This window comes from Erythrolamprus reginae, chromosome 1, assembly GCF_031021105.1.
Source record: "Erythrolamprus reginae isolate rEryReg1 chromosome 1, rEryReg1.hap1, whole genome shotgun sequence".
Taxonomy (NCBI): Eukaryota; Metazoa; Chordata; class Lepidosauria; order Squamata; family Dipsadidae; genus Erythrolamprus; species Erythrolamprus reginae.
In genome coordinates, this window is record NC_091950.1 from 264,866,043 (window position 1) to 264,878,140 (window position 12,098).

At 40.1% G+C, this 12,098-nt stretch overlaps 1 protein-coding gene across 2 annotated transcripts in view; it reads right to left on the minus strand.

Moving 5' to 3' along the window:
• Nucleotides 1-5,051: 5,051 nt before the first annotated feature.
• Nucleotides 5,052-12,098, minus strand: part of ADI1 (acireductone dioxygenase 1) — a 21,283-nt gene continuing 14,236 nt past the window's right edge. For both annotated transcript variants that reach the window (XM_070732941.1, XM_070732942.1), the window contains 2 exons: nt 9,456-9,635; nt 5,052-5,499 (listed from right to left, as the gene is read on the minus strand). In XM_070732941.1, coding sequence (XP_070589042.1) covers nt 5,377-5,499; nt 9,456-9,635 — 303 coding nt within the window. In that variant the 3' untranslated portion in view covers nt 5,052-5,376. The remainder of the gene's footprint in view (nt 5,500-9,455; nt 9,636-12,098) is intronic.

The window sequence follows — 12,098 nt, forward strand, 5'->3', positions numbered from 1 at the left end:
TGGCTTGTTCCTGATTGCAGAGTAGACAAATTTTTCCTTTTTTATACCATAGCTTTTGTGCAACACTTCACGAGACTTGGGGCTTTCTGTAAGAGTTTCCATGCAATTTGGCTGTAAATTTCCCTAACTAAAAAGGTTTATGAGACCTGGGCTTTAAAGCACCACTAGATGGTAGTAAAGTAATAATACAAGTGACTCTTAGCTGTTTGCTGCCATCTAGTAAATATCTTGAGTTTTCTAGTCCAATTCCAGGCATTCCAGTTGTCTTCATTTACCAAACTCTGGAATTCCCAGTGTGAAACCCTAGCATTTTCGGAAGATTGAAACAGACTCCTTAAATCAGGGTAGTGATTGCTCTTCCATAAAAGCAAAGGATATCAGAACTCTTTACAGCAGCTACATAACAGCAGGAAAAGAGATGGTTGCTTTAAGTCGTATTTAATTTTGAAGGAGCTGCAGTAATATATTTGTGCTTCTTTTTTAAATCAAATGCTGCGTTTTACACACCTAACAGACATGGAACTAATGGAGCACACTAGCAGCCTTCTTAGAAGGCAGGTAAGCAGAAATATAGCTCCCACTTGTTACTCTGCTGAAGCACCAATGATTCACTCATCTGTATGGTTACTTGTGCATGTTCTCATTTAGTTCAGCAGCAGCTCTCTGTCCATGGAGATGTATTGACTTTTAGAAACTACTGCAATAGGAAGAGTGAGAAGAATCTAAATCAGGGATTAGTCAATCCTGTAGAACTGGGCAATTAATAAATGCATCAATAAGAAAATAAATATTTGCATTTCAGTGGGCTTTACAGGGAAAGAGGCCTAGATCATTTGAAAATTAAAACAAAATACTGTTGATTTTCTGTATTCCTTGGTTATATTCGCAAAATTCGGAATGGCAAAATAACTGCATTTCAGTCTAGCTGGGTGAATCCAACCTGTATAGTTCAGCACATTGTGTAAATAATATAGTATATATAGCAAATATAAATAATAATGCATTGGTAAGATAGGCAACATAAATGTCTAATAACAAATAAAATAAATCCAAGAAATGTGGCCAGGTATATATAAACTGATTAGCTATAGGTAAGTTATAGTGTGTAAATGCAGTCATGATTTCAGGCTTGATTATTACATTTTTATCCTTCCACAATCAAAGGAATCTTGGCATCTTGCATAAGTTAAAACATCCATGCACTAAACCAGGGGTGTCATGGTGGCATCACATGACGTATCTGGACTTTTTTCCTCTTTGCTAAACCAGGTATGGCCAGCATGTGACGCATCTGGACTGAAGGCTCCAGGAGTTTGACAGCCCTGCACTAAACCTAAAAGAAGCCATCAGAATAGAAAAAAAATATGATTTCATATACAGTATAAGCCTGCTCTGACCTAGGGTTCCTTAAAAAGCATGAAGCAAAGTCTTAGTCCCAGAAAAACCTCTTTTATTTACACAACTGTGAATTTATTTCATTCACAGTCCACAAGACTTGTCAAACAGTCTTTCAGAGGAATATTATAAACACACATCTTATCTCACTTGGAACACTGCCAGAAAACTAGTTTCCAAGTGCAGGCAAGACAAAACTTGGCATAGAGTCTTTTAGGGTGACAAACAGCACTTTCCACTCTTGCAACAACCAAAGCAACTACGGTAATTGCTTCCTGCAAAAGCCCACTTCCCGTTTGCTCCTCTTTTATTTCCTATGGCAGGAGCCAATCATCTCCTAGGTGTGGCCTTATTCCCAAGTCAACCTTGCTTTCTTAATTGTTTTTGTCTTCTGGCAGCTCTGTGCATGCCAGACCCATCCTCGAATACAGCTCATCTGTTTGGAACCCATATCGCATCTCAGACATTAACACCCTTGAAAATGTCCAGATACTTCACCAGAAGAGCCCTTCACTCCTCCACTCGAAATAGAATACCCTATGAGACGACTTTCAATCCTGGGCCTAGAAAGTTTAGAACTAAGACGCCTTAAACAAGATCTAAGTATTGCCCACAAGATCATATGCTGCAACGTCCTGCCTGTCGGCGACTACTTCAGCTTCAACCACAACAACACAAGAGCACACAACAGATTTAAACTTAATATTAACCGCTCCAAACTTGACTGTAAAAAATATGACTTCAGTAACCGAGTTGTCGAAGCGTGGAACTCATTACCGGACTCCATACTGTCATCCCCAAACTCCATACTGTCATCCCCAAACCCCCACTTTACCCTTAGATTATCTACGGTTGACCTATCCAGATTCCTAAGAGGTCAGTAAGGGGCGAGTACAAGTGCACTAGAGTGCCTTCCGTCCCCTGTCCTATTGCTCTCCTATATCTCCTATACCTTTCTTCTATTCCTATATCTCTTCTTCTATTCTTTCATTGATATATTCTATTCCTATATCTTCTTTTCTATTATTTCTTAGATATATTTTACCATGAGTATCTCCTCTATAACCTTCATCATGTATTTTACTATGTGTATATTGATATATACCCTCTAAAACCCTCATTGTGTATTGGACAAAATAAATAAATAAAATAAAAATACTGGGAACAGACTCCAGCTCTTCCTCTGCCTCGCTGCTCTCTGACTCCAGAGTCAGCTGATGGTGAGACCACACTTGGAGCACTGTGTACAGTTCTGGTCACCGCACCTCAAGAAAGATATAATGGAACTGGAAAAGCAAAATGGACGATACAGAATTGGTATCAGTACATGGTGGATCACATTCACTTTGAAATTATGGAGGTAAGGATGAATATGTACAATGAAAATAAATTGAAGAAACTGATGGAACGATGGGACATGGTGAGAGGTTATATGACAAGTAGAATTTGTGATCCAGCCATAAAGAATAAATTAGAATCACTCTTTGATATGTAAATAAAATGCAGATCCTAGCTTAGAAGAATGTTAAAGATGTTTGTACAGACCCTCCAATTGGTGGTGGGGTATGTATGTTGTTAGGTGGTGGGTGCACTCTCACAGGGCACTGTTTTATGTTGTATGATGTGCAGTCTGTGTGTAACATTTAAAAACTAATAAAAATATAATTAAAAAAAGAACTGGAAAAGGTGCAAAAAAGGGCAACAAGAATGATAAAGGAAATGGAGCATCTCTCTTATGAAACCAGGTTGCAACGCCTTGGTCTCTTCAACCTTGAAAGACGGCGTTTAAGGGGTGACTTGATCGAAGGGTATAAAATCATGCATGGGATGGAAAAGGTGGATAGAGAAAAAATATTTTCTCTAACACACAATACTAGGACATGGGGGCACTCCCTAAAGCTCATAGCATAGGTAAGAAAGTGAGGACAAATCAAGGGAAACATTTCTTCACCCAGAGGGTTGTTGGTTCATGGAATTCACTTCCAGAAGAGGTCGTGACAGCTGTCAGACTTGATATCCTCGAGGCAGGATTAGATAGATTCATGGATGCCAAGTGTATCGGTGGTTATTGAAATGGATGTCCATGGGCCGCCTCTATGTTGGTTGAGCCAGGCAGGATTCCCTTGAGTACCATTTGTTGGGGGTCAGGGGAAAGGGAGGGTCTTACCTTCTCTTTCTGCTCAAGAGCCCCATGGACAATTGGTGGGCCACTGTGTGACACAGAATGCTGGACTCAATGGGCTTTGGCCTGATTCAGCATGGCTCTTCTTGTGTTCTTATGATAACTACCAGAAGGCCTTGAACCCCTCTCTGCCTCTGACGCAGAGCCTCGTCCGAGCCTTCCCACACTCCAGGACTGGCCTACATTCCTCCCCAACCTCTTCACTGTCCGAATATGCTGCCAGTTCCACAGGTGGGCCACAACAAAGCCTAGAACAGTGAAGGTGAACCTTTTTTCCCTTGGGTGCCAAAAGCACATGTGTACATGCTGTCACACACATGTGGATGCTCACACACATAATTCTATCCTCCCCATGCACCCCAACCCTGCGTATACATGCACCACCCCTGCACTGCCCTACTCCTCATGCATGTGTATATGACCCCTTCCCCACTCCCCCATTTCCAATTTCCAGTGGGCCCGGTAGGCCCATTTTATGCCTTCCCCAGGCTCCAGAGCCTTTCCCGGAGCCTGGAGAGGGTGAAAATGGCCTCCCCTGCTCCTTGGAGGCCTTCCAGAGGCCAAAATCACCCTCCCAGAGCCTCCACATGAGTAAAAAATCAGCTGGTTGGAACGCACACACATGCTAGAGCTGAGTTAGGGCAACAGTTCGTGTGCCGGCAGTCATGGCTCCACATTACAACTGTGGCATGCATGCCATAGGTTCACAATCATGGGACTAGGAGAATGTTGTCCAAAAGGCTTTTTAAGAATTTCTGAAAAACAGAGTGTTTCAGTTTAATCCACTGTTTCCCAAAACTCAGCAACCTTAAGATGTCTGGACTTAAAGCCATATATCTTAAAAGTTCCTGAGATTAAGAAACATTGGTCTGTAGTAATCTCTACCAGAAAGTAGGCTGCTCCAACTTTTATCATGATTCTTCTTCTGCAGCATCAGAGTTCCCGACAGCTGCTATGTATTTTATAAAACAACATGGGATACCCTGGTTGCATATCAACCAGGCTCACATGTTAGATTAAAACACTGTTGGCTAGTCAGCGGCTCATTTACAAACGCAGCCGGCATGATTACTTTATTCAGCCAGTCGGGCCAATTTCGGCAACTGAGTTCATTCACTAAATTTAGTTCACTTAAACAAGAATTAATCTGTGTGCAAATACAGTATAGCCATATCCATCACATCCAGTGTGGCCATTTATGTGGATTTAAGTTTGACTGAATGTCACAGAATTTACTGATTGGGTTTCATTTATTGTAACTGTCTAGCCAATCTGTTCATAGGACTGACATTTAAAAACAAATTTCACACTTCATACCTGGATTTTCACAACGTATCTTCCATTTATACAGTGATTGCAAATCCAAGCATGCAGTGCGAGCATTTATATAAGCATCTTACACAGCTGAACCCCTAAGTAGGTGATATAAGCACTGACCACCACCAACAAGCTTCTTTAAAAAGGCTGAAGACAATTAAAAAATAGAATATTATTTTATTAGCATTAAAACATTAAAGCAACAATCGAACGTAATAATATTTTAGGTTAATACAGGAATGAATCAGAGACGCATTGAGGAGCAAGAAAGGATTGATATTCGCAACTGAGATCTGCAAACTACATAAATCACTATTGTAAGTAAAAATCCATTCATCCAAGGACAAAATTTGGTATTAAAAATTGATATTTGAGAGAGGGGAAATCAAAGATTTATCACCTCGGATGCCGTTAACAAAGCCGCTTTGCCATTTTAACGTTACAGATGTTGCAGGGTGTTACACACACCATGTCCTACTGGTTTATTGTACCATTTGTGACAAAAACTGTTGGTAGTGTGTTCGAGCAGGAAAATGGTCAGCGGGTCTGTTATGAGCAATCCACACTGGCTCTCCAACGAACAGTCTCATTGCCTTGACATAATTCTGGGAAGAGAAACACGAGAATTCACACTCAGTATAAAAATTCACTTTCATAAAAAAATGTGGCTCAAACTACCAAAAGGCTAAAAAGAATTAAGATCCAAATTGCCTTTGGGTGGTTTTGCCGCAAACATTATTAAAGAGATTTTTACTTTTTTAAAATAAAAAAAAAGCATTAGCAAATATAATATTTAAAAATAGAATCAGGGTGATTTTGCTCAAGCCTTAAAAAATATCCAGACTTTTCAAAATATAGCTATAACCCCATAGTCTGATTTTCTTTGCCTGGTTTGCAATATTGACATTGTGGAAGAAATAATAGTAATATAAATCACTTCAACTCAGCCAGGTACCAGAGTCAATATATTCAAAGTCCCATAAGGGAAAGAAGTTCTTTGGACATTTGGCAGATTTAGAGTTCCATCATTTTATTGGCCTTGTTCCTTGAGTCTGGAAGAAACTGAATTTGAACAGCTGGTGCTTTTCGCGCATATCATCTCAAGCAAAAGTTGGTGTGATGTTATTCTTCAAAGTATAGGAGCAGGAAAACTACGGTCATTTAAGTGAAAATACAGTGGTGCCTCTACTTAAGAATTTCCATTCTGTGACCAGGTTCTTAAGTAGAAAAGTTCGTAAGTAGAAGCAATTTTTCCCATAGGAATCAATGTAAAAGCAAATAATGCATGCAAAACCATTAGGAAAGAAAGAAAAGCTTGGAATTTGGATGGGAGGAGAAGGAGGAAGAAGAGGAGGAGGACAGTCGCTGCCGAAGGAAGAAGGTGAGGTGAGGTGAATCAAAAAAATCCAAAACTTTAAGGCTTTTTTTTTTTTTTAAAGAGGGACTCTGAGGTGGCGAGGAGGAGACCGTGCCTTCCATACACCCGGCACGAGGCTGCCTCCCAGGGAGAAGAAACCCAGAGGGAATGGCAGGAAACTGGCCGGGCCTTCGTGCCGCTCCCAAATTTCATGGGAAATGTTTCCGGGCTCTGGTTCTTAAGTAGAAAATGGTTCTTAAGAAGAGGCAAAAAAATCTTGAACACCCGGTTCCTATCTAGAAAAGTTCTTAAGTAGAGGCGTTCTTAAGTAGAGGTACCACTGTACTGCTTTGTGTATTTTATGTTACCCTAGTCCACAGGATTGGAAAGCACAGGACACACCTGGAAGTTATGACTGAAGACCTGGAGGATCATAGAGCTATTACCCTGATGTAGAAGTGTCCATAGAATAATTCACAAATTGATATTCAGTATCCACTTATTGGAGTGTAAAACAGAACTATCAAATCTGGGTTGAGAAAACCAAGTAACCTACAGATGTGAGGACAGAATTGCAGGGAGCTAACTCATAGAAGCCATCTAGTTGTTATGCAATTTTTGCAACCCAAACCCAATAATCTTAGTTTTAAGTTGCAAAAAATTCAAGAGACCATCCAATTCTGCCTAAATGCTGTTGCTTCAACTCTTAATTCACAAGGGCAAGCATGCCATTAATTGCATAAATGTTGAAAGTTTTAATGGCTTCTTAAACTAGATCTTTGTGACAAACCAACTGAGACTGGAATTCATACTTTTTTCCTTTCTACAAGCCACGATGCAAATAAGCTACTTTGCAACCAGTTTGCTAGTTCAGCTATCAAGATAATACAGGAAATAACTGGGCACAGGATGGCTTAGTTCTCCCCACTTTAGTGAACTGCAATCAAGAAGCAGATTTGAAATTGGATTACCAGGGACAAAGTCCTAGGCCAGTCTGAGCTTGCCCGTTAACAATAGTTTTACTTCAAGCAACAAGTACGAGATCATCACCCCAGCCAATATCTCTAACCCTACTCAGCTAGAAAAAATGGAGAGCTTCATTTCAGAAAGAGAAAGAAAGAAGTTTTTGGACAACAACATTTTATCTGAGATAAAATGAGATAATTTATTTTCAATCTTCCTTCCTTCCTTCCTTCCTTCCTTCCTTCTCTCCTTCCTTCCTTCCCTTCCTTCCTTCTCTCCTTCCTTCCTTCCCTTCCTTCCTTCTCTCCTTCCTTCCTTCCCTCCTTCCTTCTCTCCTTCCTTCCTTCTCTCCTTCCTTCTCTCCTTCCTTCCTTCTTTCTCTCCTTCCTTCCTTCCTTCTCTCCTTCCTTCCTTCCTTCCCTTCCTTCCTTCTCTCCTTCCTTCCTTCTCTCCTTCCTTCCTTCCCTCCTTCCTTCTCTCCTTCCTTCCTTCTCTCCTTCCTTCCTTCTCTCCTTCCTTCTCTCCTTCCTTCCTTCCTTCTCTCCTTCCTTCCTTCCTTCCTTCCTTCTCTCTTTCCTTCCTTCCCTCCCTTCCCTCCCTCCTTCTCTCCTTCCTTCCTTCTCTCCTTCCTTCCTTCTCTCCTTCCTTCCTTCCTTCCTTCCCTCCCTTCCCTCCCTCCTTCTCTCCTTCCTTCCTTCTCTCCTTCTTTCCTTCCCTCCTTCTCTTCTTCCTTCCTTCCTTCCTTCTCTCCTTCCTTCCTTTTTCTTCCTTTCTTCCTTCCTTTCTTTCTTTCTTTCTTTCTTTCTCTTTCTTTCTTTCTTTCTTTCCATCTTTCTCTCTCTCTCCCCCTCCCTCTTCTTTCCCAGCAGGAGCTGGGCAAGAAATAGCTCATCTCATCACATGAGCTAAAATGGAATGTGGTCTCTAGCTTGTGATCGACAGCTCATGCCATAACCATGTTAGCCTTTATATTATCACATAATTATTGGCTTATATTTTTAAATGTTAGCCTCTGATCAGTAGCAGCATTTTAGCAACAGCTGCTTAATATTTAAATTAAGACTCTTTAAAAATTCAGTGGCTTAGGCAGGCCATTGTGTGTTTGAGTTATTAAACAGTATAATATAAAACATATTAGAAATAGCAAGTTATGTTGGACTAAGATTTTTTTTAAAATCAGAATTGTGTGTTTGAGCTATATTATTTAGGAGGCATTGTGGAGTGATTTTTTTTAAGGTTTTGAAATGATATGGAATAGAATGCCTAGCAATCTTAATGAAATAAAACACATTTATTGCAGCACGGTGGCTAGCACAAAGCCTGGGATTCAGAAACACAGCCTTGTGCATATTTTCCCTATGTAACAAAACCAACAAAAGGATCCCACAAACTGATCTCCAATCCACAGCGACTAAGGATAGAGACAGAGCAAAATACTAGCTTCTTCAACCTTCTGTTCTGAATGCTTTGTACCCCACACAACAAGCCAAACAACAGAAAAAGCAGAGCAGATCTCCTGAGGCTCCAATGGATAGTTGCTATGGCAACACCAATCCCTTACTAAAGATGGATTTTATGACAAGGCTGGAGACACAAGTGCTCCATTTATCTATAAAGATAGCAGTTCGGAGCCGAGAAAGCATTTGTGCTCTAATACTATCCTTCCCTGAACCTTAGGAATTGATTTCTAAGCCCAGAGAGTTGCTTTGGAAGTCAAGAAAGTTTTCGATATTGTGTTATGATTTCAAGCAAGGTAACTCGCCAATTCCATATCAATGATACCATATCAGTCAGATGCTAAAATGATTAGAATGGGGTATGAAATTGTAGATGTTGCTTCTTCAAGATTCTAACCATAGAAACATAGAAACATAGAAGTCTGATGGCAGAAAAAGACCTCATGGTCCATCTAGTCTGCCCTTATACTATTTTCTGTATTTTATCTTAGGATGGATATATGTTTATCCCAGGCATGTTTAAATTCAGTTGCTGTGGATTTATCTACCACGTCTGCTGGAAGTTTGTTCCAAGGATCTACTACTCTTTCAGTAAAATAATATTTTCTCATGTTGCTTTTGATCTTTCCCCCAACTATTTCCCCCACACATTTCTACATTAGTGATTCATAGCCAAGGAATTACAGAGCTATGTTTTTATATACTGCTCTGCATCTGCCTAAACTCTATGTGGATTTTATTTTATTGGGGTTTTTTTCCTTAAAAAAAAACAACTGTTTCATACAGATTCATCCAGTGTAAATCGGTGATAGATGCCAGCAGGAAGTGTGATCATGTCGCCCTTCTCCATAGCAATCCGGATCCACTTATCATCTTTATCGCGAACGTCAAAATATCCACTTCCTTCCAGGATGTAGCGAATCTCATCATCCAGGTGTAAGTGCTCTTCGTAAAATATTTTTATCTAGGAGAGGGAAGGAACAGAATAGGAAGCGTTTTCGTGGAGGAAGTCTATTACAAACACGTAGCATATTGCATGCTGCACAGATTGTAAGGTGCTACTTCCAAAATGCTCAAGGCAGCTGTTCAGTGTTTATAAGGTAGAGCTTGAAGTTCTCTCAGAATTATCCTTACAGTAATTATACAAAGTAGATCGGCACACTTGCAGCAGATGATGGACTTCTGACCTTTGAACACCTAGTTGGAAAACATTTTAAAAGCACATTCCCTGTCATCCCTACATTCCACCAGCCTCAATGTGAGACCAGCTGTTTGTATCATTAAATCTATGCGTGCTATGTATTGAAATACCAGCCTGGTTGTTACAGATAACAAGAATTACATAAAGGCAAATGAGCTTGTTGGTTGTATTCTTTCCCTGCTCTATGCCCAGCATAGAATTGAAGCTCTTTGTTCCTCCTTGACCAGATGGCAGCACGCTAGTCAAAACTGTGCAAGCTGGCAACTTGGGAGGGCTCATTTCAATGAGTGAAGCACCCTTCTAAATTGCTTGAACAGTCCTACTAAATAGATTGTCATCTATAGGCAGATGAAGCCATATTTCTCTCTAGATGGCACTGTTTTTTTCAAACATACCCTTCATAAAAATCTCACAAATTTCATGCTCCCCACTCCCCACACAAACAGATCTTATCGTCAGATACCTGAATTCATAGAAACATAGAAGACTGACAGCAGAAAAAGACCTCATGGTCCATCTAGTCTGCCCTTATACTATTTCCTGTATTTTATCTTACAATGGATATATGTTTATCCCAGGCATGTTTAAATTCAGTTACTGTGGATTTACCAACCACGTCTGCTGGAAGTTTGTTCCAAGGATCTACTACTCTTTCAGTGAAATAATATTTTCTCATGTTGCCTTTGATCTTTCCCCCAACTAACTTCAGATTGTGTCCCCTTGTTCTTGTGTTCACTTTCCTATTAAAAACACTTCCCTCCTGAACCTTATTTAACCCTTTAACATATTTAAATGTTTTGATCATGTCCCCCCTTTTACTTCTGTCCTCCAGACTATACAGATTGAGTTCATTAAATCTTGCCTGATACGTTTTATACTTAAGACCTTCCACCATTCTTGTAGCCCGTCTTTGGACCCGTTCAATTTTGTCAATATCTTTTTGTAGGTGAGGTCTCCAGAACTGAACACAGTACTCCAAATGTAGTCTCACCAGCGCTCTATATAAGAGGATCACAATCTCCCTCTTCCTGCTTGTTATACCTCTAGCTATGCAACCAAGCATCCTACTTGCTTTTCCTACCGCCCGACCACACTGCTCACCCATTTTGAGACTGTCAGAAATCACTACCCCTAAATCTTTCTCTTCTGAAGTTTTTGCTAACACAGAACTGCCAATGCAATACTCAGATTGAGGATTCCTTTTCCCCAAGTGCATTATTTTACATTCGGAAACATTAAACTGCAGTTTCCATTGCTTTGACCATTTATCTAGTAAAGCTAAATCATTTACCATATTACAGACCCCTCCAGGAATATCAACCCTATTCAATCTAGTACTACCTCAATACATTAGGATTGGAGCATCCAAATTTCCAATTTTTGATTTTACAGGTTGTGGATTCTAAATTGCAGTTTCTAAACTAAGGACCAAGAACTGTATAAGGGGGTGATCTTTCAGCATGTTTTCCCTAACACATGGAAATATCAAATTGACTGATACAAACGTATTTGAATGAAAATGTTCCTCTGTGCTACTGAGAGATGTTTATGGAGACTCCCTGAGGAGAATTTGTCTTTCCATTAGGCTGGTGACTGGCTCAAGCAGTTGATTTGAACTGTCACAAAAGCTTAGCTATTCAGTAGCTATTCCATATATTGTTTTAGGTTTAGTGTGTGGCATATGAGAATGACCTTGAGGGACAAGAGGAAGAGATGCTTCCTAGGAAACAACCAGACAAGAGAGAGGAAGAATCCTCAGTTGCTTACTGGTCAGAGGGAGAAAATTAGGGAAGACCCAATCTAATGGATTAGTTTAAAATGTTGGCAGAAGATTTGCATTTTCAGACTTGCACAATACTGTTAATGTTCCCTTACAATAAAGTAGATTTAGCTCATCTGGTTGTGTTTCCTGTCTGATTTACTCAAGGGGGCTGACCAGGTGCAAACATTCCCAGGAATTTCTGCCTTAGATACTAAAGTATTTTTAGACAGTCTTGAACACCATGTGCTTCAACTTTCCCAATCTAGATCTGAACCAGTGCTTACCAGCCCAAATACCTTTGTGATGTGAGGACTTCACCTCCCAGAATATCCTAGGCCAATACAACCATTGCTACAAATTCTGGGAGTTGAAATCACCCTTCTTAAAGTTACCTAGGTTGGGAAGCAGCAATATCACTTATAGACTTATATACTGCTTCAGAGTGCTTTACAGCCCTCTCTAAG